Source organism: Mus caroli, unplaced genomic scaffold (genome assembly GCF_978045245.1).
Source record: "Mus caroli unplaced genomic scaffold, Mus_caroli_1 scaffold_13, whole genome shotgun sequence".
NCBI classification, from domain to species: Eukaryota; Metazoa; Chordata; class Mammalia; order Rodentia; family Muridae; genus Mus; species Mus caroli.
In genome coordinates, this window is record NW_028227268.1 from 62,603,691 (window position 1) to 62,631,688 (window position 27,998).

Consider the following 27,998-nt stretch of genomic DNA (forward strand, 5'->3'; position numbering starts at 1 on the left):
TGCTTAAATACCTTTATTGGTTTTTTTTTTTTTCAAAAATTATTTAGACATTGATAGCTCTGCAAAATAATTCTCCCATTGCAAATCTTCAAACCCTTTCCACAGGTCTTCCATAAAGAAACAAAATATTTGTACTTTGCACCCATTCAAATCTAATTTTTAAAAAACATTTAAGATTCAAAATCAAGTATTTTCTTTCCCAGAACTTGTTAGTAATTTTAAACCACAATGTAACATACGTAATGGCATTTCTTTTTAAAAATTAGCTTATCAGTGACTATTTTATGAGGAAAAAAAAATCCATTCAAGGCCTTAAAGGGAATATGAATTCCCTGCTTCTGAAAGCAAAAGACATTGAGAAACCCCTTTGTTCCACTGGAGTCTGACTCCAACACTGCTAACAGGGCCAGTCCACCCCAACTGTCTACTTAACATGAGGCTTTGTCTACTTACTTTTGGACTGCAGCTGACATGCTAGGCCATCTTAAAGGAGATAGGTGGGTAGACTGGTAAAGCAGGGAATGAGAGGGCCACAGCTGGCCACAGCAGTGGAGCCTTCTGAGTGGAGGGTAAGAGAAGACCAGCCAGACCTCTAGTCCCTGCCTGGGGGCTGGCTCGTTGGAGTAGAGAACAGTAGGACATTTGCAGTCTGCACCTATTTTTCAATGTTAGATACAAGTGCCAGGCAAAGATATTGCACACAGGACCAGAGGCATGCAAACCACCGAGCAGCTGGGGAAAGAGCTACCAATGGAGACAAGTCCCAGAGGTCCTCCAGGGACAGAAAAGGAAAAGAAGTCACTGTCCACCAGCTAGGAGTTACTAAGAAGTGGAACATGTTTATTCCTGCCCAGTGTTCAGGGGCAGACTTCTAAGCAGCAAGTCTTCAGGTGGGTCTGAAGTCTGTCTGCTAAAGGCATCCTTCCCTCATCTTTTCTAAGTAGAGCTGGAAAACTTCCCTAGCTAAGAAAGTAAGTAAAGGAAAAAAAAAAAAAAAAAAAGCAGGGTGTGGTGGCTCACACCTTTAATCCTAGTACTCTCTCTGAGTAGTCAGGTGGGTCTCAGTGAGTTCAAGGTCAGCCTGATCTACAAAGTGAGCTCCAGGCCAGCTAGAGTTACAAAGTGAGACCCTGACGACAAAGAGATCAAAGGAAAAAAAAGGGGGTGTAGGGGGAATCCCTATGCTCCGACCTGGCCTGCCCAGTTTACAGGAGAGGCTGTTCACGGACATGCTACTAGAGCTACACAGGAGCCCTAGCTTCATGGTGACTCCATCCACTGCTGAATGATACCTGCCCAGCACACAAAGGTTCAACAGCATGATGGAAAGGACAGCCAGAGGAGCGGGTGCTGCAGGGAAAAGCCAGCAGTCAGTCTCTCTGCCTCCTTCACTCTCCAGTGCTGCCCCTCAGCTTAAGTGAAGCGATGGTGGCCCGTGGTGTAAGCCAGGTGCTTCTGACCAGAGCCGGCCATCTCATATTCAGTTGAGTTTTGGTGTCAGATGAAGTTTAGGTTCACCTTAGACTGACCCTTTCTCCTGGGCTCAGGTTTCTGAGTAGCTGGGACTCGAGTGCACTGCCACTTGAAAGCAGGCTGCTTTTCAAGGGTAAGGAACCACTGATTCAGCCTGGCAATGGATGTGAATTATTTTCTTCTAAGTCTTGGGATGACGTATTGTTATGGTTTCTGAGCCCCAGCTTTACTGACTGGGTAAGTTTTGGGGCTATGGATTTTGCCAAGTACCTGCTGGTTTCTTTCCCCACTTCTGTTCTCTTAAGGTTCCCAGATATTCAGTATTAGTAACACAGCACAATACAACAGCCAACCTGCTACCCCTTGGTGTTCCTTTTTTCCAGCCCTGGAAATGGAAGCCAGGTCCTTCCTCATATGTGAGAAGCTAGTGCTTGGTCAGCTGCACTCCCAGCCCTGATGCTGTATTTATTTTAAAGCTTTTCCCCTCGTGTTTGGACCTGTAAACCACCAGAATTCCCCAAAGTCCTGACAATATTGTGGACTCCAACTGATGCCAATCTATTAAGCTTTTTAAACATTTAGAAAAACCAAACCAAACCAAACCAAACCACTCCCCTCTCTCACACTTTGGCACATGAGCCTCGAGTTATTTGAGTGCATTTCTTCCTGCCCACGCCATGCCAACATTTCAGTCATCCTTTCCAGAGAATGGGGGCCCCCTCTGCCTTTGGAAAAGGTTGTCATGACACACTGATGTTTTGAGTAGCAAAAGGAGGAGGTGCAAATGCTCAGCCGGCCCCGAAACAGTTCCCGTGTCTAGCACTGTGATTTAAGCAATGCTGCAAAACTTCTGTACCAGGATGACCTGTTTCAAAACTGCTGGTTGATTAAATATACATATAGACATAGATATAAAAGTCACTACGTCAACATTTGCTGTTTTCAATATGAAAACGATAAATGTAACTCGGAATAATTGTGCATTTGCCATAGGGTCCTTGTTAAAGGTACCATAAAAATAATAATTTTGTAATAAAAAACTCTTTTATTTAGTATTGCCCTCAAGTTCAGAAGTTTGGAGCAAATGTACTGAGAAAGCAGTTTGGGATCTACTCCTACCAGGGATCTGGAAGCCTTAAATTTAGTGATCCCCAACAGCAGGCCCCAGAAAACCCGACAGCCATGTGCTAGTCTTGCATTGTTAACACACAGGGCCCTACAAGACATCAACTGGAATCAAAGGTCAATGAGGCCCACCAGGGTCCCCATCTCATCTCATTGGTGGTAGATGCTAGGCCCAGGCAACTCACATAGAGCTCTGGTGCACAAGATGCTGGGCTCTCCCTTTCCTTGGGCTACCAAACAAGCAACTGAGGAAGGAGTAGGGCCTGGGTGGAGACCACTGAGCACCAAGGCTAAGGTGACCCAGGAGCTGACCTTCCACTTGGCTAGAGGCAGGCCGAGGAAAGATGGCATTTCAGTGATGCAGAAGTTAGCTGTGCAGGAAGGAAAGTGCATTTAAGGTTGTTCAGAAACAGATGGTGGTGACCACAATGCCACTGAGAGGAAGGAGGGTGGGAGGTGAACAGCTCCCTCTGCCTGCCTGCAGGTTGGCCATGCTCCTTGGATCCTGTAGGTTAACATTCATGCTTTCTGATGAAGTCTGCTCGTGAACAAACAGGAACACATCTCTCCTGGTTCTGGCAGGTACATAATTTCCTCGCAAAGCTCTTTGTTGCCAAGTTCAGTTTTATTTGGCGACTGTTCTGAACCTCTGTCACCGGAACTCATAGATGGGTGCACTGTGTTCGGGAACATGGGTCAGGTTGAGGGACTGATACCTGTAACAGAGGAGAGACAGAATAGAAGAGTTTCCTTAGGAATCCTGAACAAAGGCAGCTGGAGAACTCTACCTAGAGTCCCTGCCAATTATATTCAGATTGAGGTGCTAAACCATTTCCAGTTACATAAAGGGAAGGTCCTACTATGTAGCTGTAGCTGGCCTGGAATTCCCCATGTAGACCAGGCAGGCCTCAGACTCACTGTGATCTATCTACTCTGACACCTCAGTGCTAGGATTAAACATATGTGCCATCAAACCTCAATTTTGCTAAATTTTTGTTTTCTTTTTATTTTGTGCGTGCAGGAGTGTGTGTGTGTATGTGTGTGTGTGCGCACGAGCGTGTGTGTAAAAAGAGGGCATAAGACCCTGTGGAACTGGGAGTAAAGATGATGAGCCACCATGTGGTGCTGGGCATGAAGACCTAAGCCCTCAGGAAGGGCGGTCCATGCTTTTACCTGCTGAGCCATCTCTCTAGACCCTCCCTTCCCCATCTTGTTGTATTTTTGAAATGGGGTATCACTGTGCATCCCAGGCTGGTCCTGAACTCCTGGAACCAAGCAATCCACCTGTCTCAGCCTCCCAAGTAGCTGGAGATACAGGTGTATAGCACTGTGTCTGGCTTTGTTAACTTGTTTTACCTAACTAGTTCCCTCTGTTCCTTTTTTGTTGTTCCACCTGTACCATGCCTAAGAACTGCTTTTACAAAATAATTGTAATACAGTTCACAAAAATAGGACCCTAAGGGGCTGGGCATGGTGACACAAGCTTTTTTTTTTTTTTTTTTTGGAAACAGTTTCTCTGTGTAGCCCTGACTGTCCTAGAGATACAAGCCTTTTATCCCACCACATGAAAGCAGAAGCAGGTAGATCTCTGTGAGTCTGAAGCCAGCCTAGTCTATATAGAGTTCCTCGTCAGCCACGGGTACATAATGAGAGCCTGTCTGAAACTACAACAAAACTCTAGTCAAGCCTGGAGTGCAGATCTATAATCCGAGCTACCCGGGAGCTGGAGGCAGAAGAATACAAGTTCCTGGTCTCTTTAGTTTATGGTCACCACAGTAAACTATGTCTACAAACAAACAAATGTAACTCAGTCCCTAGGTTCACAAACAAGCAAAACTAAAGAACAAAGAATTTGAATCGATGTAGGCTAGGGTCATTCACAAGTAAGAATAAAAACTAAAACAACAAAAACTGAAAGAAATTAGTGTCCCATTTTATTTTTTAAAAATGTATTTAACTTTTATTTATGTGTGTGAGTTTATGTGTACTACATATGTGGGGGTACTTGTAAGGAAAGAACATTTGATTCTCTGGAACTGGAGTTGCAGGCAGCTGTAAGCTACCATATGAGTCCTTTTAAGATTAAATTCTGATACAGTTAAGTCTCACAAGTGTTCCAAGGACCCAGAAGCTTGGAATCAGGCAAGAATGCAGTAAGGTAGTTCCCTATTCAGTAACTAATTAAGCATTACAAAAGATGGAGCCAGTAGCTCAGAGCTGGTCTGCAAAGTATTTACTAAGGACAGTAGCAAATCGCACCCAACAAGCGACTACGATGAAAGAGCCAGGGAATCCCACTGAGATAGAAATCTTCAGTACAGGCTGCATTGCATATTAGAAGCAAGTTGGTGAATTCTTCTGACAAATGGAGATTCTCCAGATACTTAAAAGTTACACTCAGGTGGGAGTTTGGCAAGGCCTAGGAAATGGGGGGAGGGGGGTTGTGATGTTGCATTATTCATGAGGTCTGCAAAGAGCAGAACCCCCTGGTGCTAGCCTTCACAAGGTTCAAAGGTAATCGTACTCTAGTGCTCTATAGCACTAGAGTGTGGAATCCTTACCTGTCATTAAGCTGACCCTAAGCAGGACTGCTTTATCTTTACTATAAACATTTACCTGGTTCCTGTAAATCCTTTTGAAGTCATTCCTTTGTTTTGTATTAGGTAACTTCAATGTACTTTGCCTGCTACCCTTTGTATTTTCTGTACTATATAAGATTGGTGTTCACTTTGTGACATTACATTCAGATTCTACACAATCTCGCATGTTGGTCTGTCTGTCACCCGCCGACGCCTTGTCCACCTGCCCCAGAGACTAGTTCCACGTAGACAAAGGGACCCAGCGGGTCTGCGGCATAAGGTAGGAAGGTGAACTTTCATGGCCCCCTCACTCATCAGTCTAAGATCAAGTTCATGAGAGGCAGTGCCAGGGTGTAACTAAAAAGTTACATTGTAAGAGATAACATAAGACTTACTGGTAAATTTATGAGGAATATATGATCAGGATTGAGGTAATCATTCCTGAAAATGCAACACTGTCTGAAAGTATATACTGGGTGCTGCTTAGTGATAGAACAGTTACTTACATACGAGCATGTACAAGATCTTGAGTTGCATCCCACATAACAAGCATGAGGTTCTACCTCTAGTGTGTTTGTAAGAGAGTGTATTTATGTGTCTGTGTGAGTCTGTCTGTCTCTCTCTCACACACAGAGAGAGAGAGAGAGAGAGAGAGAGAGACAGACAGACAGACAGACAGACAGACAGACAGAAAAATGGGGCTGGAGAGTCAGATAGCAGAAGATCCAGATCTGATTCTCAGCACCCACATGGTGGCTCACAACCATTCATAACTCTAGTTTTGGGGATCCAATGTCCTCTTCAATCTCTTTAGGCACCAGGTACACATGTGGTACGCATATATACATACAGGAAAAACATGCATACACATTAAATAAAAAGTCTAAAAACTTTTACAGTATTTAGAAATGTTATCTTTACATAGTAACCACTTTTCAGTTCACTCTCTAGATAGGAAAGAGTCCCTTTTCAATGTGGAGCCATCTAAATGACCTCAGCACACACAAAGAGTACAAGATTTGGACAGAAGTAGACTGGGATAATCTCCTTCCAGATGTGACAGCTGGAGTTGAGGCCAATGTCTGTGGTAGTACTGGCCACAGGTCCTTACCATTCTGAGCTCCGATGGTAGTAGTAGCCCTCTATGGAGGCTGCTGACTTCTGAAAGCAGATGTAATAGAAACCAGCAAAGGAAGCACCGCTGATGTCTTTGATTGTGTGGTCTGGGACTAGGAACTGCTCCTGCACACAGATATGGGACCAGTCAAGACCTTCCCTTTCCAGTAAGACACCAGAGAGATCTAAAGACTGCTAGAAACAAAACAATTAATAACAAAAGCCCCTAAACAAAACAAAAAACCATGACCACATGGTCCTATTCAACTGCTGGGTTTCTGCCTGGTTTGGGGGGTGGTGTTCACGGTTACTGCAGTATCCTACCTACTTTGGTGAGCCCACAGAAACATAGCTCTGGATCTAACAGACCAATCAATATTACTTTCCTGCCTATTTGCCTACCCACCTACCTCTCGGAGACCACTGACAGAATAACCTAGAAAGAATAAATTTTAGTTCTGGTTCCCAGGACCTGTCACTGGGTTTTGATTACCTCTAATAATGAGGTAACCACATCTAGTGGAGTTTCTGGTCATATTGAATTAAGAATGCCCATGATACCTCACCAAAGCCAAGAAACAGCACCATTTGTGCCACAAAGACAGGCACCTGCCATCTAAACTGGCAACAAGCAGTGAAAGGCTATGCCCTTGCTCCTGGTCTCTGGGAGAAGGAGTCAGAAGCCCAGGGTGTCAGGTGACCAGACAAAAGAGAAATTATCTGGAGACAAATCCACTGCTTTAACAAACTTTTTATTTACTTTTCAATGCTGGGATGAAACTCAGGACTTTGTGCATGCTAGACAAATGCTCTACCACAAACACTCCCCAACTTCCCCAGGTTTTTTTTGTTTTTTAATGGACACTCTTCTCTCCCTTTTTCAACCTTCAAATATCATTTTAAAGTTTAATTTAGGGCTGAGGTCTAGCTTAGTAGTAGAACATTTGACTAGCATGTGCAAACCTTGAGTTACTTCCTCAGCAAAGGAAAAAATAATAATCTAAAAACTAGAGCAGGTGCTTTCAAGGATTTATTGGCATGTTTCACACTATAGAGAAGGCTGAGGCAGGAGGCTCAGCAGGTGCTGGATAACCGAGTAAGCTAATACACACTGGATGGCAGAGGGACTAGAGAGGGAAGCTCGCTGTGAGCTATCCAGTGACTGTCTAGTGAAAAATTGATAGCCCATATCCAAAATGATCAGTCACAAAGCACAGACAGCAAGCAAATGGTACTTTAGCTGCCTGACCTTTTTTGTTTCTTTTTTCTTTTAATTTTATTTATTTTATGTACATGAGTACTCTGTAGCCAGTACAGTAAACACTGTAGTAGAGGGCATCAGATCCCATTACAGATGGATGTGAGCCACCATGTGGGTGCTGGGAATTGAACTCAGGACCTCTGGAAGAGCAGTCAGTGCTCTTAACCGCTGAGTTGTCTCTCCAGCCCTAGCTGTCTGATCTTTATGAACACTGTAATATACTGTCATATTGAAGTAGCTTTCTGTCTCCTTTATTTATCAGACAATGGGGACTGGAGGTAGGCGAGTGTTCCCAAAGTTCATTCACAAACTTGCTACGTGGACTTGCATTCATGTGGTTGTAGACAGCATATTGCCACGAGAGGCATAGGACTCTCAGGCAAAGACCAATCCATTGAAACCCTAGAGGGAGTCAAGGGCTCATGCTCCACTCCTGGCTCCTCATTTCCTGAGCTGTGGGAAGCAGAACCCCTTGGTAGAGGATGTGGTTGGAGAGCAGTCATTCTGATGACATTTAAGCTCCTGGCAGGAACAGGATGCAGTGATGACTAGGTTCAAGTAGTTTCCCTGAGTCCCCAGAACACTTGGATGACTCAGCCTGGAGGCTCACAGGATTCTTGGGTGAAAAAAGAGGATACTGGTCAGCGGTGCCTACTGGCATAAATATGCCTGCTGCCCACTAAACAGCATAACCAGTTTACTGAGGTGTGCTCTGCAGCTACCACACCACTGGTGCTTACAAATATGTAGGGACCCTGTCATGAAGACACAGCGATAAGCAACCAGCATGGAGGGTCCCTGTTGGGAGGGCATAACCTGCAAGAGGAAGTGTGTGTGGGTGCTCTAGAATCTGGCATATGTGTGTTTAGGGAGATGGCCTGGGCAAAATCTTACCTTCCACCTCATGAAGACATAATCCCCATTTTTCAGTTCTTCATAATCAAAGTCATCTGAATTAAATGATTTTGCATACTGATAAAAAGCCAGAAACTTGCCCTAAAAACAACAGAAAAGAGTCTCAGTGATCCATACAAGGAAAGGTGGGTGTCTGAGCTCATGAAAGGACAGCTAGGTGGACAAAGAGCTACTTGATTGTGTGCCCAGTAAACACAGCCAGTGGATAAGGTCTAAAGGGTGAGAATGGGCACAGTTCTAGAGTACCCTATCAGAACACATAAAGTAAAAATGGACTAGTGGGACGTCAGCAAAGAAATACAGAGTGGCGCTGGGCATGGTGGCACACACCTTTAATCCCAAAACTCAGGAAGAAGAGATCTCTGTGAGTTCAAGGCCTACCTTGTCTACATAGTTCCAGGCCAGCCAGAACTACATAATGAGACCTTGTCTCAAACACAACAAAACAAAAATACGGATGGGCGAGGACTGTCAAGGTAAGTCCCAGCACTGGGAAGGCTGGAGACAGGAGGATGATCAAGAGCACAGTGTTATGTTCAGCTACACAGGGATTCAACGCCAGCCTAGAATACAGAGCTTACAAAACAAAATGGTGTTGGACAAGGGAGTATGTGACTTTCCTTTTTTCTTTTTTTTCTTTCTTTTTTTGGTTCCTGGCTGGCCTGGAACTCAGAGAACTGCCTGCCTCTGCCTCCCAAGTGCTGGATTAAAAGCATGCACCACTACACCTGGCTGGTAGTATGTACCTTTAATTCTAGCATACGTGGGAGGCGGAGTCAAGAGGATTCCTGAGTTCAAGATTAGCTTGGTCTACATAGTAAGTTCTATACCAGCCAGGGCAACAGAGAAGTCCTGTTTTACCCAAACAAAAGACAAACACAAACAAAGGGACTGAGGAGATGGCTCAGTTGGTAAAGTACCTTGAGCTTAGATCCCTAATGCCCACATAAAAGCCAGGACGGGTGTATACACCTACAATGCTAGAGTTGCTCTCAGTTTAGAGAGAGACTGCCTCAAAAAAATGTGCAGAACTATAGAGGAAGATATCTGGTGTGGACCTCTGGCTCTATGTACATTCATACCCACACCCTCCTATACAGGAACCTATACACTATCTATCTATCTATCTATCTATCTATCTATCTATCTGCAGACATAAAATGAATAGGACTAGAAAGTTGACTCAGTGGTTAAGGAAATTTTTGCTCTTGCATAAGCAAAGACCCAGGTTTGGTTCCTAGTACCCACACACATACATGCAGGCAAAACATTCAAGACACATAAAATAATAAATCTAAAACAAAACAAAACAAAACAAAACAAAACAAAACAAAACACAAAGAACCAACCAAACAAAAGCAAAGAAGAGTCATTCTGGGACACTCTGTAACAGCATGTCCAGAGCTAGGCGTGGTAGTAGACATACATAATTGCAGCACATGGGAGGCTGAGACAGGAGCATTCCAAGTTCAAGGATTGCCTAGACAACAAATTGAAAGAGTGCCTGTCCAACAGAGAAAAGTGGTTAAGGAAAGCTGGTTCTTATGGTTAGACATGAGGCTTGTGCCAGATATTCAGGTAGCAACTGGAAAGGGTTAATAACTTAATAACATAACTTAGAGAGAGAGAGACAGACAGACAGACACCAGGTGTGGTGGCACATGCCTTTAATCCCAGCACTCAGGGGGCAGAGGCAGGAGGATCTCTGTGAGTCTGAGGCCAGCCTGGACTACAGTGTGAGTTCTAAGACAGTCAGGGATACACAGAGAGAACCTGTCTCAAAAAAACTATCAAACCACATAACCAACCAACAAAACAAACAAACAAAAAACAACAACAACAAAGGAGTTTTATTTTTTTAAAAAAGACCAAACCAAACAAAACCAAAATATTTAATGCAAACCAAAAAGTCCCTAAACGGGGCTGGCGAGATGGCTCAGGGGGTAAGAGCACTGACTGCTCTTCTGAAGGTCCTGAGTTCAAATCCCAGCAACCACATGGTGGCTCACAACCACCCATAATGAGATCTGACGCCCTCTTCTGGTGTGTCTGAAGACAGCTACAGTGTACTTATAATAATAAATCTTTAAAAAAAAAAAGTCCCTAAACGTTTGTAGTCAACTCTTGGTCCAGACAATGGATGGATTCCAGGACGCTGTACAGACACCAAAATCCCCAGCTACTGTAACCCTCAGATCCAGCCACTGTATCCCTCAGATGATGTGGTTGATGTGTATGTGGCCCGTACACATCACACTTCTACACGCCCTCAACTGTCTCTAAGGAACTGAACTGCAGCAGAGATGCTCACCGACAACTGCACTGTACTGTGCAGAAAAGAGTGAAAATAAAAACAGCTTGTAGAGCTGAGTAGAGACACACTTTCTTTTTTTTTTCCAAGGCAGGGTTTCTCTGTATAGCCCTGGCTGTCCTGGAACTTTCTTTTTTAAAGGCAAGGTCTTATAGAACAGCCTGCTCTGGTCTGGAACTCACTATGTAGACCAGACTGGCCTCAAACTCACATTTATCTGCCAGCTTCTGCCTCTGGTTGTTGAGATTAAAAGTGTATGTCATCACTCCTGGTAATATTGTTTTTAAGTTTTATTTTATGTGTATAGGTGTTTTACCTGCATGTATGTCTGTGCACCATGTGTGTCAAGGAGGCCAGAAGAGGTGTCATAGCCCCTGCAATTGGAGTTACAGACAGTTGTAAGCTGCCACATGGTGCTGGGAACCGAACCTGAGTTCTTTGGAAGAGTGGTAAGTGCCCTTAACTGCTGAGCCATCTCCTCAGCATGAGACAGAATATTTTTTACTAGCATTTTCTTGTACTGCAAAGGAGAATCAATGAGTTACTTTCCCCAAACATTTTCAATCTACAATCAGCTGAATATACAAAATGCAAACTCAGATACAAAAGGACCCAAAAGAGGGTAAAATGAAGTTTGTATCTGCCTTAGTGCTATGCATTGTCATTACGCATTTTTTCTAATATTTTTAAATAAGTACATACTTTGTAAAAATTGAAATAAAAGGCCAACAGTAAAATTTTAATATGCACAGGAATCAAAACACTATAATATAGTTTGATATGTTAAGTCATAAATATTGTCATAAGGATATAAAGCATATGGAACCCGGACTTGATGACCTGAGCTCTAAGTGTCACTAACAGGAAAGTGGTAGAACAGGTAGTTATCCTACACCATAAACTCAAGACAAGCATAGCAAGACCTTCTCTCAGCACCAGAAACCAGCTGAGGACTGTGGCATACACCTGGGAGGCAGAGGCAAGAGAAACCACTGAGATCTTCAAGCCAATCTGGGTTACAAAGCAAGACCCTATCTCAAAACAAACAAACAAACAAACAATAACCCGCACACTCCTCCCCACCCCACAATCTAAGTCAAAGGCTGGTGTGACAGGACAAAAAACCAAAACTGTGAAGATGTAACACTTGGGTAAAGACCAAAACATAAACTAGGGAAAAGACCCCAGGGCAGTAACTGAGTAATTTTGACATACTCAGAATAAGGAAACTGCACATGTGAGCACTCAGGACAGGAATCTGAATTTCTCAGGAGAGTCTGGATGGGATAGGTAAGGCCTGCCCTCAGTCTACTGGGATGAACAGAAAGATGCAACACTCTCTGCCCTTGCTGGGGTTCATCAACCACAGGCCATCCAGACATGAGGGGCAACTGCTACCTGCTCCATGGGGTTCCACTAGACAGAGCCGACTAGAAAGGAACAGTAGATAAAAGACGGGCAGAGCCGGGCGTGGTGGCACACGCCTTTAATCCCAGCACTCGGGAGGCAGAGGCAGGTGGATTTCTGAGTTCGAGGCTAGCCTGGGCTACAGAGTGAGTTCCAGGACAGCCACGACTACACAGAGAAACCTTGTCTCGAAAAACAAAAAAACAAAAAAACAAAACAAAAAAACAACAACAAACAAACAAACAAACAAAAAAGACGGGCAGAACAGGGGAGAGTGCCTGGGTTCTAACAGCCACACAAAACTGTGAGGAGCTGAAGGATTGTTCTTATTACCTGGTAAGTTAAGAAAAGGGTTGCTAGACCTGGAGCAACTATGGCTTGTGTAGGAATAGGTTCTGAGTAACTCCTGCTGGGGACAAGGCCCTGGGTCCAGGCCTGCCAGCTTCAGATGTCTTCTACTTCCCAGGGCAGAGCACAGCCTTACTCACCCAGTGTTTCCGATCCACGTCTTCATCTGCGTCCCACTTCCGAGTTAAGAAAGGGTGTTTTTTGCTTATTATTTCTCCTTCAAAGAAGGTTGTAAGGGTCGGATATTCCTATAGCAAAAGCAACAAGACATTAAACGTGCATTTCTGGTTTGTTTGTTTGTTTGTTTGCTGTATGCCAGGGCTCCACACATGTTGAGGGATTTCCCTCCCACTAAGCTCCACAGAGACACTGAATGAGCATTTTACCTTGGTCCTGCTAATGGAACCCAGGACCTCAGGCTTCCCAAAGGTGTGATTGCTCTTTTGCTTCCTGCCTATTTTCACCTCTCAGAGGTAACCAATCTTGCTATACTTTTTTCTAATACTTTGACAAGATCAACACAACAAAACCAGTTAGATCTACTGATCTGTCAACAGGCTAGGGACATAAACCTGAATTTAGCTGCTTAGATAGAGAAGAGGCTCTAGGGTTTTGAAGACTTTGCCAGAGCAAAAAACTTCTCTTTGACCTCACTGGCTATGTTCTGGTCTCTTACCAGTATTGTCTACTACAAGTAAACTCTGAATTCTCTGCGGTCAAAGCAGAATACAAGTTATTTTCTGGGGTGTATCCCAGCAAAGGCTCCAGAGTTAGTATCCAGAGCTGAATCTCCCTTGACCTTGGGCCAACCCTTCATGGATCCTCAAGCTCCCTTGCCCCTCATTCATATCTTTTTTTTTTTTTTTGGTTGAGACAGGGTTTCCTATGTATCCTTGGCTAGTCATGGACTCACAGAGGTCAGCATGTCTCTACCTCCCAAGTGTTAGAATTAAAGGCATGTGCCACCATAACTGGCTTTATATCTATTCTTGAAGTTTCCAGGACTAGAAACATCTCTGGAAGAAATTTCTCAGATATGCTAGAAAGAGTTAATTCTGTCACATGGATTAAGAACAATTTATATAAGGAAAAATATGCAAACCATGTGTGCAATGCAAAATCACAACCATTCCTAAAGACACCACCTCAAAAGCTGAGCTGTTATAGTCGTTAAGGAAAAAAAGATGAGACTGGAGAGGTGGCTCAGCAGTTGAACATGTGCTACTCCATCAGAGGTCCAGGTTCCATTGCCAGCACCTGCATGGTGGCTCACAACTGTATGTAACTCCAGTTCCAGGGGATCTGATGCCCTCTTCTGGCCTTGTAGCATCAGGTACACATGTGGTGCACAGACATATATGTAGGAAAAACACCCACATACTTTGAATAAATAAAATTAAAATAATAGACCCACACTGATAGTTTTTTCACTTCTCTAAGTGCAGGACCCGGTGTGCACAAGTGTTCTACCACTAAGCTACATGCACAGTCTGTTCTTTCTCTTTTGTGTGTGAGCATGTGCGTGTGTATGGGTGTGGAGGCTGGAGTGACCATTTCTTTTGAGATGGGGCTCACCAGCTGGTGGACAGGCTGCAGTGAGTCCCAGGGATCTGTTAGTGTCCATCCTGGCTGCACTAGCGTTACAGACATACATGATCATGACCGTCCTTTGTTTTTTAAACACAGGTGCTGGGAATCTGAATTCAGGTCTTTAGTAGGCATTTTACCTACAGAACCATCCACCCAGCTCCACATCTATCCCATTTCATTTCTTGTTTTGTTTTGTTTTGGTTTTTGTTTTTTGTTTTGTTTTTTTGTTTTTGTTTTTTTTTTTTTTTGAGACAGGGTTTCTCTGTGTAGCCCTGGCTGTCCTGGAACTCACTCTGTAGATCAGGCTGGCCCTAAACTCAGAAATCCGCCTGCCTCTGCCTCCCAAGTGCTGGGATTAAAGGCATGCGCCACCACTGCCCGGCTTGAGACAGGGTCTTATTGTATAGCTCTAGTTGGCCTGGAACTCACCAGTCTGGAACTAAACTCAAAGAGATCTGCTTGCCTCTGCCTCTCAGGGTTTGAGATTAAAAATGTGCACCACCATATCTGGCCTCCATGTACTTTAAACAGGAAGTTAAGATTATATTGTTTCTGAATTCTGAGCTTTAATATAATTTCAGAATCCCTACCTGTCTTAGTGTTCTACTGCAACTGTATGAAGGTCATAGGGTCAAGTAGGTCTAACAGCTAAGATATCTTAAAAGGCCAGTTGACCAGCAACTAGGGATTCTTTAGAGGGCCACGCACACAAGATATAAAGTACACTACAATTCTGTGCTGACTTCTTAAACACTTTAGGAAGCATGTGAAGGCCACTATAACCCATTCTCCAAATACCATAAATGACAATGAATGGGATCCATCTTGGTCAGAAGTCACCACAAAGACTATTTCTTGGGGAAGGCATAGGAACCCTGAGCATGTCTATAAAGCCAAATTTAGGATAACTTAGAGAAACAAAATAAGAAAAAAACAAAACAAAAACACATACACATACATACTCTTTCATTCACTCACAAGCCAGAAAGAAACAGCACCAGAAGGAAGGGTATTAGAAAGAGAAGATGGGCTGAGCAGTGGTGGCGCACGCCTTTAATCCCAGCACTTGGGAGGCAGAGACAGACAGATTTCTGAGTTCAAGGCCAGCTTGGTCTACAGAGTGAGTTCCAGGACAGCCAGGACTACACAGAGAAACCCTGTCTGGAAAAACAAGGGGGGAAAAAAAGTAGAGAAAAGAAAAAAAGAAAGAGGAGATAGGGAGGGAGACCAAGCAGGTACGGGCTGTGGCCACTAAACTCCTTCACCAGTCCTCCCAATTCCAGGCTAACTCCGAGTACCTCGGGCAGGCATATCTTCTCAGGGCTTATATTACTTGGCCAATAGGTCAACAAGTACTGAATTAAGAGTGACATCACTTTTCTCATTTATCAGTCTCATGAATTTGGCTAGTGTGGCCTGTATTCCTGCTTCTAACAGTCTGACTAATGGAGGAGTGAAGGGCCTCATCACAATCTCCCCTTCAAAGCTGGGCTCCCAGACACCCTCCATGCTGTTGGTCCCTACTGGTGGCTAGCTCGGAAATGAAAAGACAGCACAATTTAATTCTTATTCTTTACAAGTCTAATTGCTTCAGTTCAAAATAGCACCTAAACATTAAAGCTGTACTTTGCTAGTGAATGAATGTGTGGCAAATAACCTTAAATTTAACTTTTAACACTCCATACTACATACACAAAACTGCAACTATTAAAACTAAATAAAACAAATCACTTATGCAGTTTAATCCAAATAAACTATGTATCTGATATGTTATTATTACTTTTTTTCTTTATTCCTTTTTTTTATTTTTAAAAAGATTTATTTATTGTATGTATGTGAGTACTCAGTATACTGTCACTTTTTTCAGACATACCAGAAGAGGGTATCAGATCCCATTACAGATGGTTGTGAGCCACCATGTGGTTGCTGAGAATTGAACTCAGGAAACTCAGGACCTCTGGAAGAGCAGTCAATGCTCCTAACTGCTGAGCTGTCTCTTCAGTCCCCACTTTGTTTTTTTGCAAGACAGGGTTTCTCTATGTAGGCCTGGCTGTCCTGGAACTTGCTCTATAGATTAGGCAAACTCAGAAAGATCCACCTACCTCTGCTTCCCAAGTGCTGGGATTAAAGGTGTGCACCACCATCCTCTGGCTATTATTTTAGTTTTTGAGAGATGGTCTCTATGTGTTGTCCTGGGTAGCATAGAAGAATGAAGACGGGGCTAGCCTGAACTCAAGCTATCCACTTGCCTTACAGATACAACTGGTACTTTAATAGTTATGAAAAAGCATAAATAAACAACTAATACAGGTATAAAATTCAACCAACTCGTTACAGCTCTCTGCACAGGCTAGTTGGGGCTACGGCATAAGAGACTCACAATTTGATAAGTTATCTGCTGCCTATCTTTGTGGCTGTATCAAGGTTCACAATGAACTGTACACTTTGTCCGGATGTGGAGCTGCACGCCTGTCACTCTAGTGCTCAGGCGTCTGTAGCAGAAGGATCATGAGCTCCAGGCTAGTCTGGGCTATGACAGTGTGTTCTTTTTTTTAAATTTAATTTATTTATTTATTATATGTAAGTACACTGTAGCTGTCTTCAGACACTCCAGAAGAGGGAGTCAGATTTTGTTACGGATGGTTGTGAGCCACCATGTGGTTGCTGGGATTTGAACTCTGGACCTTCGGAAGAGCAGTCGGGTGCTCTTACCCACTGAGCCATCTCACCAGCCCGACAGTGTGTTCTAAATAGGGCTACAGCGTAATGACTGCTTCAAACACAACACAGACCTGTACTTTAAAAGGATGAAATACATGATGTGTTAAGTGTCTTTATAAAGCTGTAACATGTTACTAGAGAAGAATCTCAAGCATTCTGTTGCCTGTTCTGGTCTTAAGCCTCTCAGACCACAGACCAGCCTTTACTAAGTTCCCCACAGAAGCATGACACAATGTTGTACTTGGGCAGACTACTTTGGGAGGACATGGGTCTAGGAAGGCCTCTTTGCCTACAGATCTGAGATTTGACAGGAAGGATGAATACCAGTAGGCTGGTCCCACTGCAAAGCCATGCCAGCACCCTGCCTGATCGAAGAGCTTCATCCAGGAACTTGCCCTAGGAAGAGCTTTCAGCTGTCAGCACTTCTGCATACCGTTCCCAGTGCTTCTTGCCATTTCTTAGCAGTTTCCTAAAACTCAAGTGATTGGCCTTGGAGTCACTGTTATAATGTTCTAAAATATTATACATTTTGTTAGTTTTTGGCTGCCTTATGAGGTTTTTTTTTTTTTTTTGGTTTGGATTTTTTTGTTTGTTTTGAGACAGGATTTCTCTGTGCAGCCCTGGCTGTCCTGGAACTCACTCTGTATATCAGGCTGGCCTTGAACTCAAACCCGCCTGTCTCTGCCTCCCGAGTGCTGGGATCAAAGGCGTGCGCCACCACGCCCGGCCTGAGCATATCCTGATTTACTACATGTTTCTCCTTAGGGCAAAATCAAAGCTGAGCTCCCTCTCGCACCCCTTCCCTCTTTCTTCACTATCACTTTCTGTCCTCTGATGATGGGGAATATAACTTCTGCATCAATAATAAACTTCCTAGGGCATCCTTATCCCAGCCTCTAGCAGATAAGAAGAAGACTGTGGGGCATCAGAACAGCACCCCACATTTGAGCCACATTCTTTTTTTTTTTTTTTAAAGATTTATTTATTTATTATATGTAAGTACACTGTAGCTGTCTTCAGACAGACCAGAAGAGGGTGTCAGATCTCATTACGGATGGTTGTGAGCCACCATGTGGTTGCTGGGATTTGAACTCTGGACCTTCGGAAGAGCAGTCGGGTGCTCTTACCCACTGAGTCATCTCACCAGCCCTTGAGCCACATTCTTATTTACAACTTACTCTAACAATGCTCCCCACTCAGAAAAGTTATCTGGTGAAGCAGAGAGGGATTTCTCACTCTCCTTTAAGCAGAAGCTGAGAGAGAGAGAGAGAGAGAGAGAGAGAGAGAGAGAGAGAGAGAGAGAGAGAGAGAGAGAGACTTGAGAAACTAAAGTTCACCAATCCAGAAAAGGGCTGAGTGAGGTTTACAAGCTCTGTTCAATCCAGCCCAGTCCTGCTGGACTACATGAAGCCATAAAGGCCATGAGAAGCTGCAATAGGGCTGTGCCCAGCCATTCCTGGCAGGAAACTCAGTGGCAGTCAGGCATCCTTTTTCTTTCTGTTTAGCCACTAATGAAAAGAAGGGAGACTCTCTCTACCTTCTAGATCTCAGAAGTCTTGAGGATTAGAAAGCTGGATGAGAGGACAGAATGCTTTATTTTTAGTCATCAGGCTGAAGACCAGACTCTTCCTTTTTACTGTTCCAACGAACCATAACATTTATTTATTTACTTAATTAGGTTTGGAGACAGGATTTCTCCATTTAGCCCTGGTTGTCCTAGAACTCACTGTAAAGCAGGTAGGTCTCAAAAAGAGATCTGCCTGCCTCTGCCTCCTTAGGGTTAAAGGCATGGGCTACCACAATCTGCTAAACCACAAGATTTAATTAACTTAAAGAAAATCTTCACTCTCGTATCTCAAAGACTGTTAAATTCATGATAAAGGTGGAGGTTCTACTATTTTTTCCTTTATTTATGGGCATGTGCACGTATGCCAGAAGCATGAGGGTGTCTACAGATTCCAGAAGGTGGTTTTGGATTCCATAGAGCTCAAAAGTGGTTGTAAGCTGTCTAATGTGTGTCCTGGGAAGAAAGTTTGGGTCCTCTGCAAACGCTTTTAACCGCTGAATTATCTCTCTGGTCTTTTTTTCCACCAAGAGTTTTGTTTGTGTCTGTGAGAGTGTGTACACAGTTTTGTGTAGGTTTGTGTGCTTATAGGAAAAAAGGAGGATATCATTCTTTTCTATTACTTTCTACATATTTCTCTGAGACAGGGTCATCTTCTGAACCTGGAGTTGGTGTTTTCTTGGCTAATCGGGAAGCCAGCAAGCTCCAGCGATCCTTTAAAATCTCTTTTTCAAAGTGCACTGGGGCTGGGGAGATGGCTCAGCAGTTATGAGCACTGACTGCTCTTCTGAAGGTCTTGAGTTCAATTCCCAGCAACCACATGGTGGCTCACAACCATCTGTAATGAGATCTGGCGCCCTCTTCTGGTGTGTCTGAAGACAGCTGCAGTGTACTTACATATAATAATAAATAAATAAATAAATCTTAAACAAAAAGTGCACTGATGCCAGCTTATCATGCGAGTGCTATGGTTTGATATCTGGTTAGCAAGCACTTTTAACTGCTGGACCATCTCTCTAGTCCATATAATTTTTCTTAAAAAATGATTAACACTCAGACATAATAGTATATAACTATAATCTTAGCATTCCAGAGGTTGACACTGGTAACTCGAATTTGAGGTTAACCTAGGCTTTTCTGACTCAAAGATCTATCATAAAGTGACTAATCAATAATGCTGTGATTTGTGAGGGCTGTGGGTATAGCTCAGTGGCTGAGTGGAGTGCATGCTGAGTCTTCATTTCCTCTACACTGAGGACCAAAGGGGAAAATTTTTGACTGTGTACATTTGCAAATGGACAATCGAAACTGCAGTATTATGGTCCACACAATCAAAAAAAAAAAAAAATCACACCATGGGATTGCAGTACTGGACTCTCTGAGCTGCTGAGCAAGCCACTCACTTTCTTATCCCAGATCTGGCAAGAAATACTTACCTCTGTAAGGCCTTTAATCTTCAGGTACCCACAAAGGTAAGAGTTCCCAGTGTCCACGTGCTGTAAAGAAAAGACAGTGTTTACAAATGAGCCCCTGGGGCCCTTCAAAAATCCTGTAAGGCCGGGGGTCAGCATGCACCCAGCACAATCCAAGCCTCAACTGCCTTTGGTACCTTCAGTTTTGACTGACAATGAAAATTATCTTAGGGGCTAGAGAAATGACCCAGTTGTTAAGAGCATTTACTGCTCTTCCAGAAGATCCAAGTTTAGTTGCCAGGACCCACATCAGGTGGCTCACAACCATCTGAGCCTCTAGTTCTCGGGGATCCATCACCTTTTGGCCTTCATGGGCATGTGCATTCATGTGCACATCCCCGTATGCAGACATACATATACATAATTAAAATTAATAAAACATATATCTTAAAAAAACTATCCCAGGTCTCCCTCATTCCCTTCAGCCAAATATTTCAAGATGTGCCTTCTGGAACTGCCTGTTCGATCATTTTCTATACATTTCCCTCTCATTTGCAGACTGTTCATTGTTATACACAGGGCCCTTCCCACCTGTATTCCCAGAACCATCTCTAACCCTAAGTGTCTTGCTGGATCATTTCTATCTCTCTGCTACTCAGCTACTGGCTTGGGAGAGCTTTTCCTGCCCTCTTACTGGCCCTAAGCATCATCTTGAATTATTTCCTTATGAAATGAGCAGAAGAACATTTGAGAATAACATTTTATGAAGAGTTAGAAGGAACTAATATTAATTATGAACCCGGATAATGCCCAAGATTTTGTGAATGTTGGTTTGGCCTATTTCATAAAGACATTTTTTTTTTTTCTCCCAAAGACAGGGTATCACCATATAGTTGACTGGCCTCAAACTCACAGAAATCCACCTGCCTCTGTCCCTCTAGTGCTGGGATTAAAAGTATGTGCTACCATATCTGGCTTAGACTTTTGGGCTTTTTGTGTTTTAATATACAGAGTGTTCTGCCCACATGTATGTTTTTTTTTTTTTTTTACTTTTTTTTTTCTTTTTTAGATTTATTTATGTATGTGAGTACACTGTCGCTGTCTACAGACACACCAGAAGAGGGCATCAGATCCCATTACAGATGGTTGAGCCACCATGTGGTTGGTGGGGATTGAACTCATGACCTCTGGAAGAGCAGTCAGTGCTCTTAACCACTAAACCATCTCTCCAGCCCCACATGTATGTTTCTGTACCACATGTATGCTTGATGCCTGTGGAGGCCAGAGATGACATTAGACCCTCTAGAACTGCAATTAGATACGGCTGTGAGCTGCAATGTGTTGGGAATCAAACCTGTGTTTTCTGGAAGAGAAGCAGAGCTCTTAGCTGTTGAGCCATTTCTGTAGCCCCTGAACTTTGAGCCCAAGAAGGGGCACAGGAGATTTTAAGGCTTGGCAGCCACAGGTCATTAATCATTTAGACACTGTCAGATGCCTACTTAACAACCAATTTAAATAAACAAAACAAAAAACAAACAGACCCCCATCACCTGCGAGCCAAAGTGGTAGGAGTGAGTGACTCCAATCTGGCCAATACGAATACCTCTGAAGACGCATTAACATTTGAATGTGGAACAAGAGTATCTTCCTTTCTCTCAAGGTGGGAATAACAACACACAGCCTTCAGTCTCAGGAGACTGAATACCCAGAGACCAGCAGGAGAAACAGACCAGGAAATGCTGAGGCTGGCTGCCCAGTAAGATAGATGAAATCAACCCATCACAGGACCTGGAGTCACATGCTACTGTCAGACAGTAGATCATTTACTGATTCTGTATACTTCTGTTATTCTTCTTTCTTCCTTTTCTCTCTCTTCTCTCTCTCTCTCTCTTTCTCTCCAAACAGGGCCTAACAGCTCAGGGAGGGTTTCAGCATTCATTAAAGTGACTCTAATTATGATAAACTCTGAAATTGCCTATTAACTTCTGAAAGCAAAACGAAGTACAGAGGTACTTGGAGCATATGTGTTAAGTGAGGTTTCTTCTTTTCTTTTTAAGTGAGGTTTCTAAGAAACTAAAAAAGTTTTATGGCACCTATCAAATTTTTTAAAAAGATTTTATTCTTTTTAATTATATCTATATGTGAGTATATGCACATGAAAGAGGCCAGTGTCACAGCCTCCTGGAGCTGCAGTTACAAGTTGTGAGCTGCCTGACACGGGCGCTGGGAACTTGAGTCCTCTTTAAGAGCAGTATGTGCTCTTAATTGCTGAACCATCTCTCTCTCTCAAGCCCCACCTATCAGGTTTCCATCTCTAACACAAATCAAATATTAAGGCAGTTCTTAAGAACTGTAATGAGAGCTGGGCGTGGTGGCGCACGCCTTTAATCCCAGCACTCAGCAGAGGCAGGCGGATTTCTGAGTTTGAGGCCAGTCTGGTCTACAAAGTGAGTTCCAGGACAGCCAGGGCTATACAGAGAAACCCTGTCTCAAAAAATCAAAAAAAAAAAAAAAAAAAAAAAAAAAAAGAACTGTAATGAACCTATTTAGCCAGATGATGTCAGCACCAAAGCAATGAGGTTCCAATGAAGCCAAAAGGTCTGTCACATCCTGGTGCTGGCGTCAGAGGTAATCCATGCAAAAGCTGCCCAAGTATGCCAGCATCTTCACTGCTGGCATCTTCACTTGCTGGCCTGAGCACTGGAACTGGGTAACACAGCTGGTTCACACTCATGTGCTTCAGCAAAAAACTTTTATTAAAGGCTACTCTGAGCCTGAAGCCTTAATTTTCACTTTTTTTTTTTTTTTTTTTTTTTTTTTTTTTTTTTTTTTTTTGGTTTTTTATAGACAGGGTTTCTCTGTGTAGCCCTGGCTGTCCTGGCACTCACTTTGTAGACCAGGCTGGCCTCGAACTCAGAAATCCGCCTGCCTCTGCCTCCCGAGTGCTGGGACTAAAGGCGTGCGCCACCACGCCCGGCTAATTTTCACTTTTGTAGTTCTTATAGAACTCAATACAGTTAGTAGTTTTCAGAGCTAAAGGCTATGAGATGGAAGAAATACTTGCTAATAAGATTAAAAACTGAAGTGTACCTTGCTTCACGTTTGCATGATTACCAATCAGAATTTCTATCTGGCCTCCATTGAACCACATCCTTCCCATTTTTCCCAAATTGATCTTGATGATGATGGGTGAACTAAAATCACCCTACCTGCACACACCTCTCACCAATGAAGAGGCTACATCTCAATGTGAAAGGTAACAAGACGAATTTTTTAGAAAAGAGGCCTTCAGCATTGCTGTGTCTAACAGCCACTCTTTTAAAATATTCCTTTCTGAGGGTCCTAGGTTTTACACTACTGGTGACTTATGGGATGGCATAGAGGAAAATAGTCATAGAGCAGGGGAAAAGATCTTGCTGGAACCCTTGCATATATTTTTAGTAGTTGTTATACTAGAATTTCGAAATAAAAGATGTTATGTGGGTTGTGACCCCCGAGGGGGTCACATATAGGTATCCTGAATATCAGGTACTTACAACTCATAACAGTAGCAAAACTAAAGTTATGAAGTAGCAACAAAATAATTTTATGGTTGGGGGTCACCACAATATGAGGAATTGTCACAGCAGTAGAAAGGCTGAGAATCAGTGTTTTAAGGGTTGTTGAGATGACTCAGTTGTTAAAGTGCTTGTTATGCAAGTATGAGAATCTGAATTTGGACTTCAAGTATACGAAAGAGCCAGGTGAGGTGGGGCACACCTGTAACCCCAGTGCTGGGGAGGCTTAGACAGGTCAGTTGCTGGAATTCCCTGGCAGTTAGTCTAGCCCATCAGTGAGCTCAGGTTCAGTGAGAGACTCTGTCTCAAAAAATAAGGTGGAAAGCAATAGAGGAAGGCACCTAATATAGACCTCCCATCTCCAGGTGTGTAAGCACATGTGCACTCACAGGCATGTGCACACACCCCACTGCTCTGAAAATACAGGAAAAGATACAGCATCTTTTGAGGAATTTCTATTAAGACCATGAGATACCATTTCATACCCACTGAGATGACTATAATCAAACAAGTTTGTAAAGTCTGAAGAAGTTGGAGCCCTCATATACTGTCAGAAAATATAAAATGGTGTAGCCACTTTAAAACCCACTGGTAGTCTGCTAAAGTAGTAAACGTAAAGATTCTATAACCCAGGAACTCTATCTCTAGGTTATCTATATGTATTCAAGAGAAACAAAAACATGTGCACATAAAAACTTGCACACAGCTGCTAGTACAGACATAGAGTCCTAGTACTTGGGACAGCCAAAGTAGGAAGGTCACTTGGAGTTAGGGGTTCAAAGCTAACCTAGGCAATATACAGAGATGCACACCTCCAAACCAAAAATCTGTATACGAATTTCACAACAGCATTAATGATAATAGTCCCAAAGTAGAAATAACCTAAAAGTCTATCAGCTGATCAATGGCTAGACAAAATATAGGCAACGTTTACAAAGAGCAACAACAGAATGGAATGAAGTACTGACATGTGCTGAGACATGGAGAAGCCCTGAATATATGCTATGTAGAGAAGCAGGTCATGAAAGGAAAACTATGTGATCCTATTTATACAACATGTGCAGGACAGGTAGGAGATGAACCTAAGTTTGTTTGTTTGTTTTGTTTGTTTTTAGGCTGGGTCTCATTCGGCAGCCCAGATTCTGGCCTCAGGTTCTGAGTTTTGGAATTCCAAGTGAACACTACCAAATCTGGTCTCAGAATAGGAAAATCTGCAGGAAAGGATTAGCCGAGCATTGCTAAGTGTGATGGCTGAGGTGCACAAAGGTTTCTTTTGGGACAATAAAAATGTTCTAAAATCTGGTGATAGTTGTATAACTTTGTGAATATCCTAAAAATCATTAAGGGTACACCTCAAATAGGTAAACAGTATGGTATGTAGAATATAACTTAGCAAAAGTACTTAGGATGAACAAGCAGGTAAACTTTCATTGATTTGACTTCAGAGTCCATGCCTTTAATTGCAACAATATTCTGCTTCCTAAAAATAGTTTAAGCCAAACAAACAAGAAAAGCAGGAAAGAAGTTGAATTATGAAAGACAGAACTTTTCTCAGAGTGCTGAGTCTAGAGAAGACCAATTAACACAACAGTTCCTATGCCCCTACCTGATCACAGTAACAAGCTCACTGGCAGAGATGTAGGGGAGCATTCCTTAGCATGACCGCCAACCATTCCCATCATTCGGCATTCCACGTAAGGATATGGGCTACCTGACACCTACCAACCATGCCTCTAACTCAATCACTATTTCCACTGATTCACAAGGCCCCTGACAAGGCAGGGAACAACAGACAAATGATAGGAACAGACTTCCCTTTGACACCTAGTTGCTCTGGCAACTATGAACCCATTACATCAGAAATCAGTAAATGCGCATAAATTCAGGGCCACTCCAAACATGATCCATGTAGAGAACTCACTTCCAGAATTTTATGATTAATTGAATGAATTAAAAAAACAAAAAGCTGGGCTGGTGAGATGGCTCAGTGGGTAAGAGCACCCGACTGCTCTTCCCAAGGTCCAGAGTTCAAATCCCAGCAACCACATGGTGGCTCACAACCATCCGTAAGGAGATCTGGCACCCTCTTCTGGAGTGTCTGAAGACAGCTACAGTGTACTTACATATAACAAATAAATAAATCTTTAAAAAAAAAAAACAAAAAGCCTACTTTTTTTTTCATACTATAGTATCACATCTTAAGGAGGAAAAAAAATGATTATCACAGTAGGTAACAAGACTTGAAATAGCTCAGTCACAGCTTTCCAATGACAATAAATACCATAGTTCATGATAGAGCTTTATGGGAAAAAAAAATTAAATTTAATAAGAGTATGGTTTTCCCAATCCCAAAGCTGAGAGAACTATTCCTACAAATGGTAAGAAAGAAAAGAGCTGAGTGTGCTGCAGTTAGAAAGCAGAGACACTCTCGAGTCTTTGGAGTGGGAGATCTATTTGCTCAAAAGAATCTGAGATGGGAAATTAGAACCAAGGGTGGTGGATGCTGTACATGTTCAATATACATCTCCCTGGGCCCTGGGGCAGTATGCACCTCTAAACCTCTGGCAGGGCTTTCAAGGAACAAGACTTGGGGGAACTACCTAGGAGGTGGCATTAGGGACAGGGAATTGGTCTTCTGGCAGACAGTTTAATACCTAGAAAAAAAACAGTATTGTGGCCGGGCGTGGTGGCGCACGCCTTTAATCCCAGTACTCGGGAGGCAGAGGCAGGCGGATTTCTGAGTTCGAGGCCAGCCTGGTCTACAAAGTGAGTGCCAGGACAGCCAGGGCTACACAGAGAAACCCGGTCTCGAAAAACCAAAACAAACAAACAAACAAACAAACAAACAAAAAAAAACAGTATTGTGGAGAGGGGAGATAGATAAAAGAGAAATATCTACTTCCACTAATCTCCTTCAGTTGGGAAAAGCTTCAAGGGGGAGAGAAAGAAGTGGAGTTCTGGAAAAGAAAGGCCCAGAGCAGATGAAGCTGAAGTTTCAAAGTTGTTCAGGGACTGGCAGCCACCAGCCAGTACTCAGATATTCAGGTCAAATAGGGGGAGGTAAGTGGACACAAAACAAAACTGTGTTAGATTTCCCAGTACTTAGGCATCTGAGGCCCGGAGGAAACTCTGGAGCTATGCAGATGACAATCAGCAATCCTACAGCCACCAATAGCAACCACCTAGATCAAGGTGCGAGGTCTGGGGAGAGGCCAGGGGGACTGCCAGGGATGGGAAGGAGCCACCGCAGGGTAGGGTAAGAAGCCTGGGGCAGGCAGCAAAGTGTAGCAGCGGATGCCTATGAACTGACTGACGCCGGGTTTTGGTACTGGAAGGCCCCACGAGACAAGGTCTTAACACTAAGTGGTGCAACTGGAGATATTTGGGTGTGAGGCTCCCTGGTCTTTGGGGAGCCTCAACCTCTGTGGGTTGTCTCAGCCAATGGAGGGAGGTTGGCCACTTCTCCCCCGTCAGCAGTGGGCTGACTGAGTTCTCCTAAGGAACAAGGTCCCTGGCACTCAGGAAGGAGTTGGGGGTCAGAGGAAAAGCTTCATTCCGGGAGAACGTGACACTGGCCGCTACCGAGAGGTACTGAGTTTGGGACAGCCAATGGAGAGTTTTTCAGGATCCGACAGGGACTGGTGGGAGGGCTGGCTGGTGTAGGGAGGACAGGACTTGGGAAGAACCGGCTCAGGCTAAAGGACGGCTAGTCATGGGGGAGCTTCCGGATCCCCAAGCCGGCGAGTCAAAGGCTCTAAGTGTGGGACAGTCTTCGGGGTCTGTCGGAGGCTGGCCGCTACAGGCTCTGAGTCTAGGGGTGGGTTAGGGGTAGGGTTCGAGAGTGTGACATCAGCTGGGCAGGTCCTGGTGGGAGGCGCCGGGTGCAGGAGGCCCCGGCAGCGAGAGGGCCTGGTCCGCGGCTGAGGGCTCGAGGAGTCCAGGGCAGGCCCGGCCCGTGAGCGCCGCGAGGAGGCCCTCGGGCCGGGCCTTGCCGCCTGGCGCTCACCTGCAGCACCACCTCTACGTCGTACGAGTTCCCCTTGCTCTTCTGGTGGCCACGGAACTTGGAGCCGCTGTAGAGCAAGCTGGTGGCCACGCCGGGCTGCTGGGTGTTGATGGGCGGCGGCGGGATGAGTGAGGCCGCGGATGTGGCTGAGGCACCCGCCGGCGGGGGACACTCGGTGCGGACCGGCATCGCGGGGTCCCCCGGAGCCAGGGCTGGGGGAGGGGGAAGGAACCGCCGCCGCCGCGCGGGAGCCGAAGCTGCGGGGAGGGCGGACCCGGGCGCGCACGCGCGGGGGAGGGGCCGGGGAACCACCCGCCCGCTGAGGCCAGACCAAGCGCTCGTGTTGCCACCTGGACCCGGAGACCTGCAAGCAGGGCCTCCCTGACCTGAGCTGGGTCTCCCTTCCCACTTGCCCTCGCGGGCACACACACACACACACACACACGCGCGCGCGCATACACACTCACTCACTCATACACACGCACACACGCGCACACACACACACACACGCGCGCACACACTCACACACACACACACACACACACAAACACACACACTCTGCAGCTTCCAATTGGCGCGGGCGCGCTGGAGAGGCGGGAGCAAGCTCACGCGG

The 27,998-nt window shown here is 44.2% G+C and overlaps 1 protein-coding gene across 1 annotated transcript; it reads right to left on the minus strand.

The window, feature by feature from the left end:
* On the minus strand, positions 1 to 27,983 carry Gid4 (GID complex subunit 4 homolog). The gene is made up of 6 exons (XM_021177580.3): positions 27,386 to 27,983; positions 19,847 to 19,906; positions 12,676 to 12,783; positions 8,449 to 8,550; positions 6,289 to 6,419; positions 1 to 3,314 (listed from the first exon to the last, which is right to left on the minus strand). The coding sequence occupies exons 1-6, from the start codon at positions 27,572 to 27,574 to the stop codon at positions 3,251 to 3,253; spliced, it is 654 nt and encodes a 217-aa protein (XP_021033239.1). The 5' UTR covers positions 27,575 to 27,983; the 3' UTR covers positions 1 to 3,250.
* Between the last annotated feature and the right edge of the window lie 15 nt (positions 27,984 to 27,998).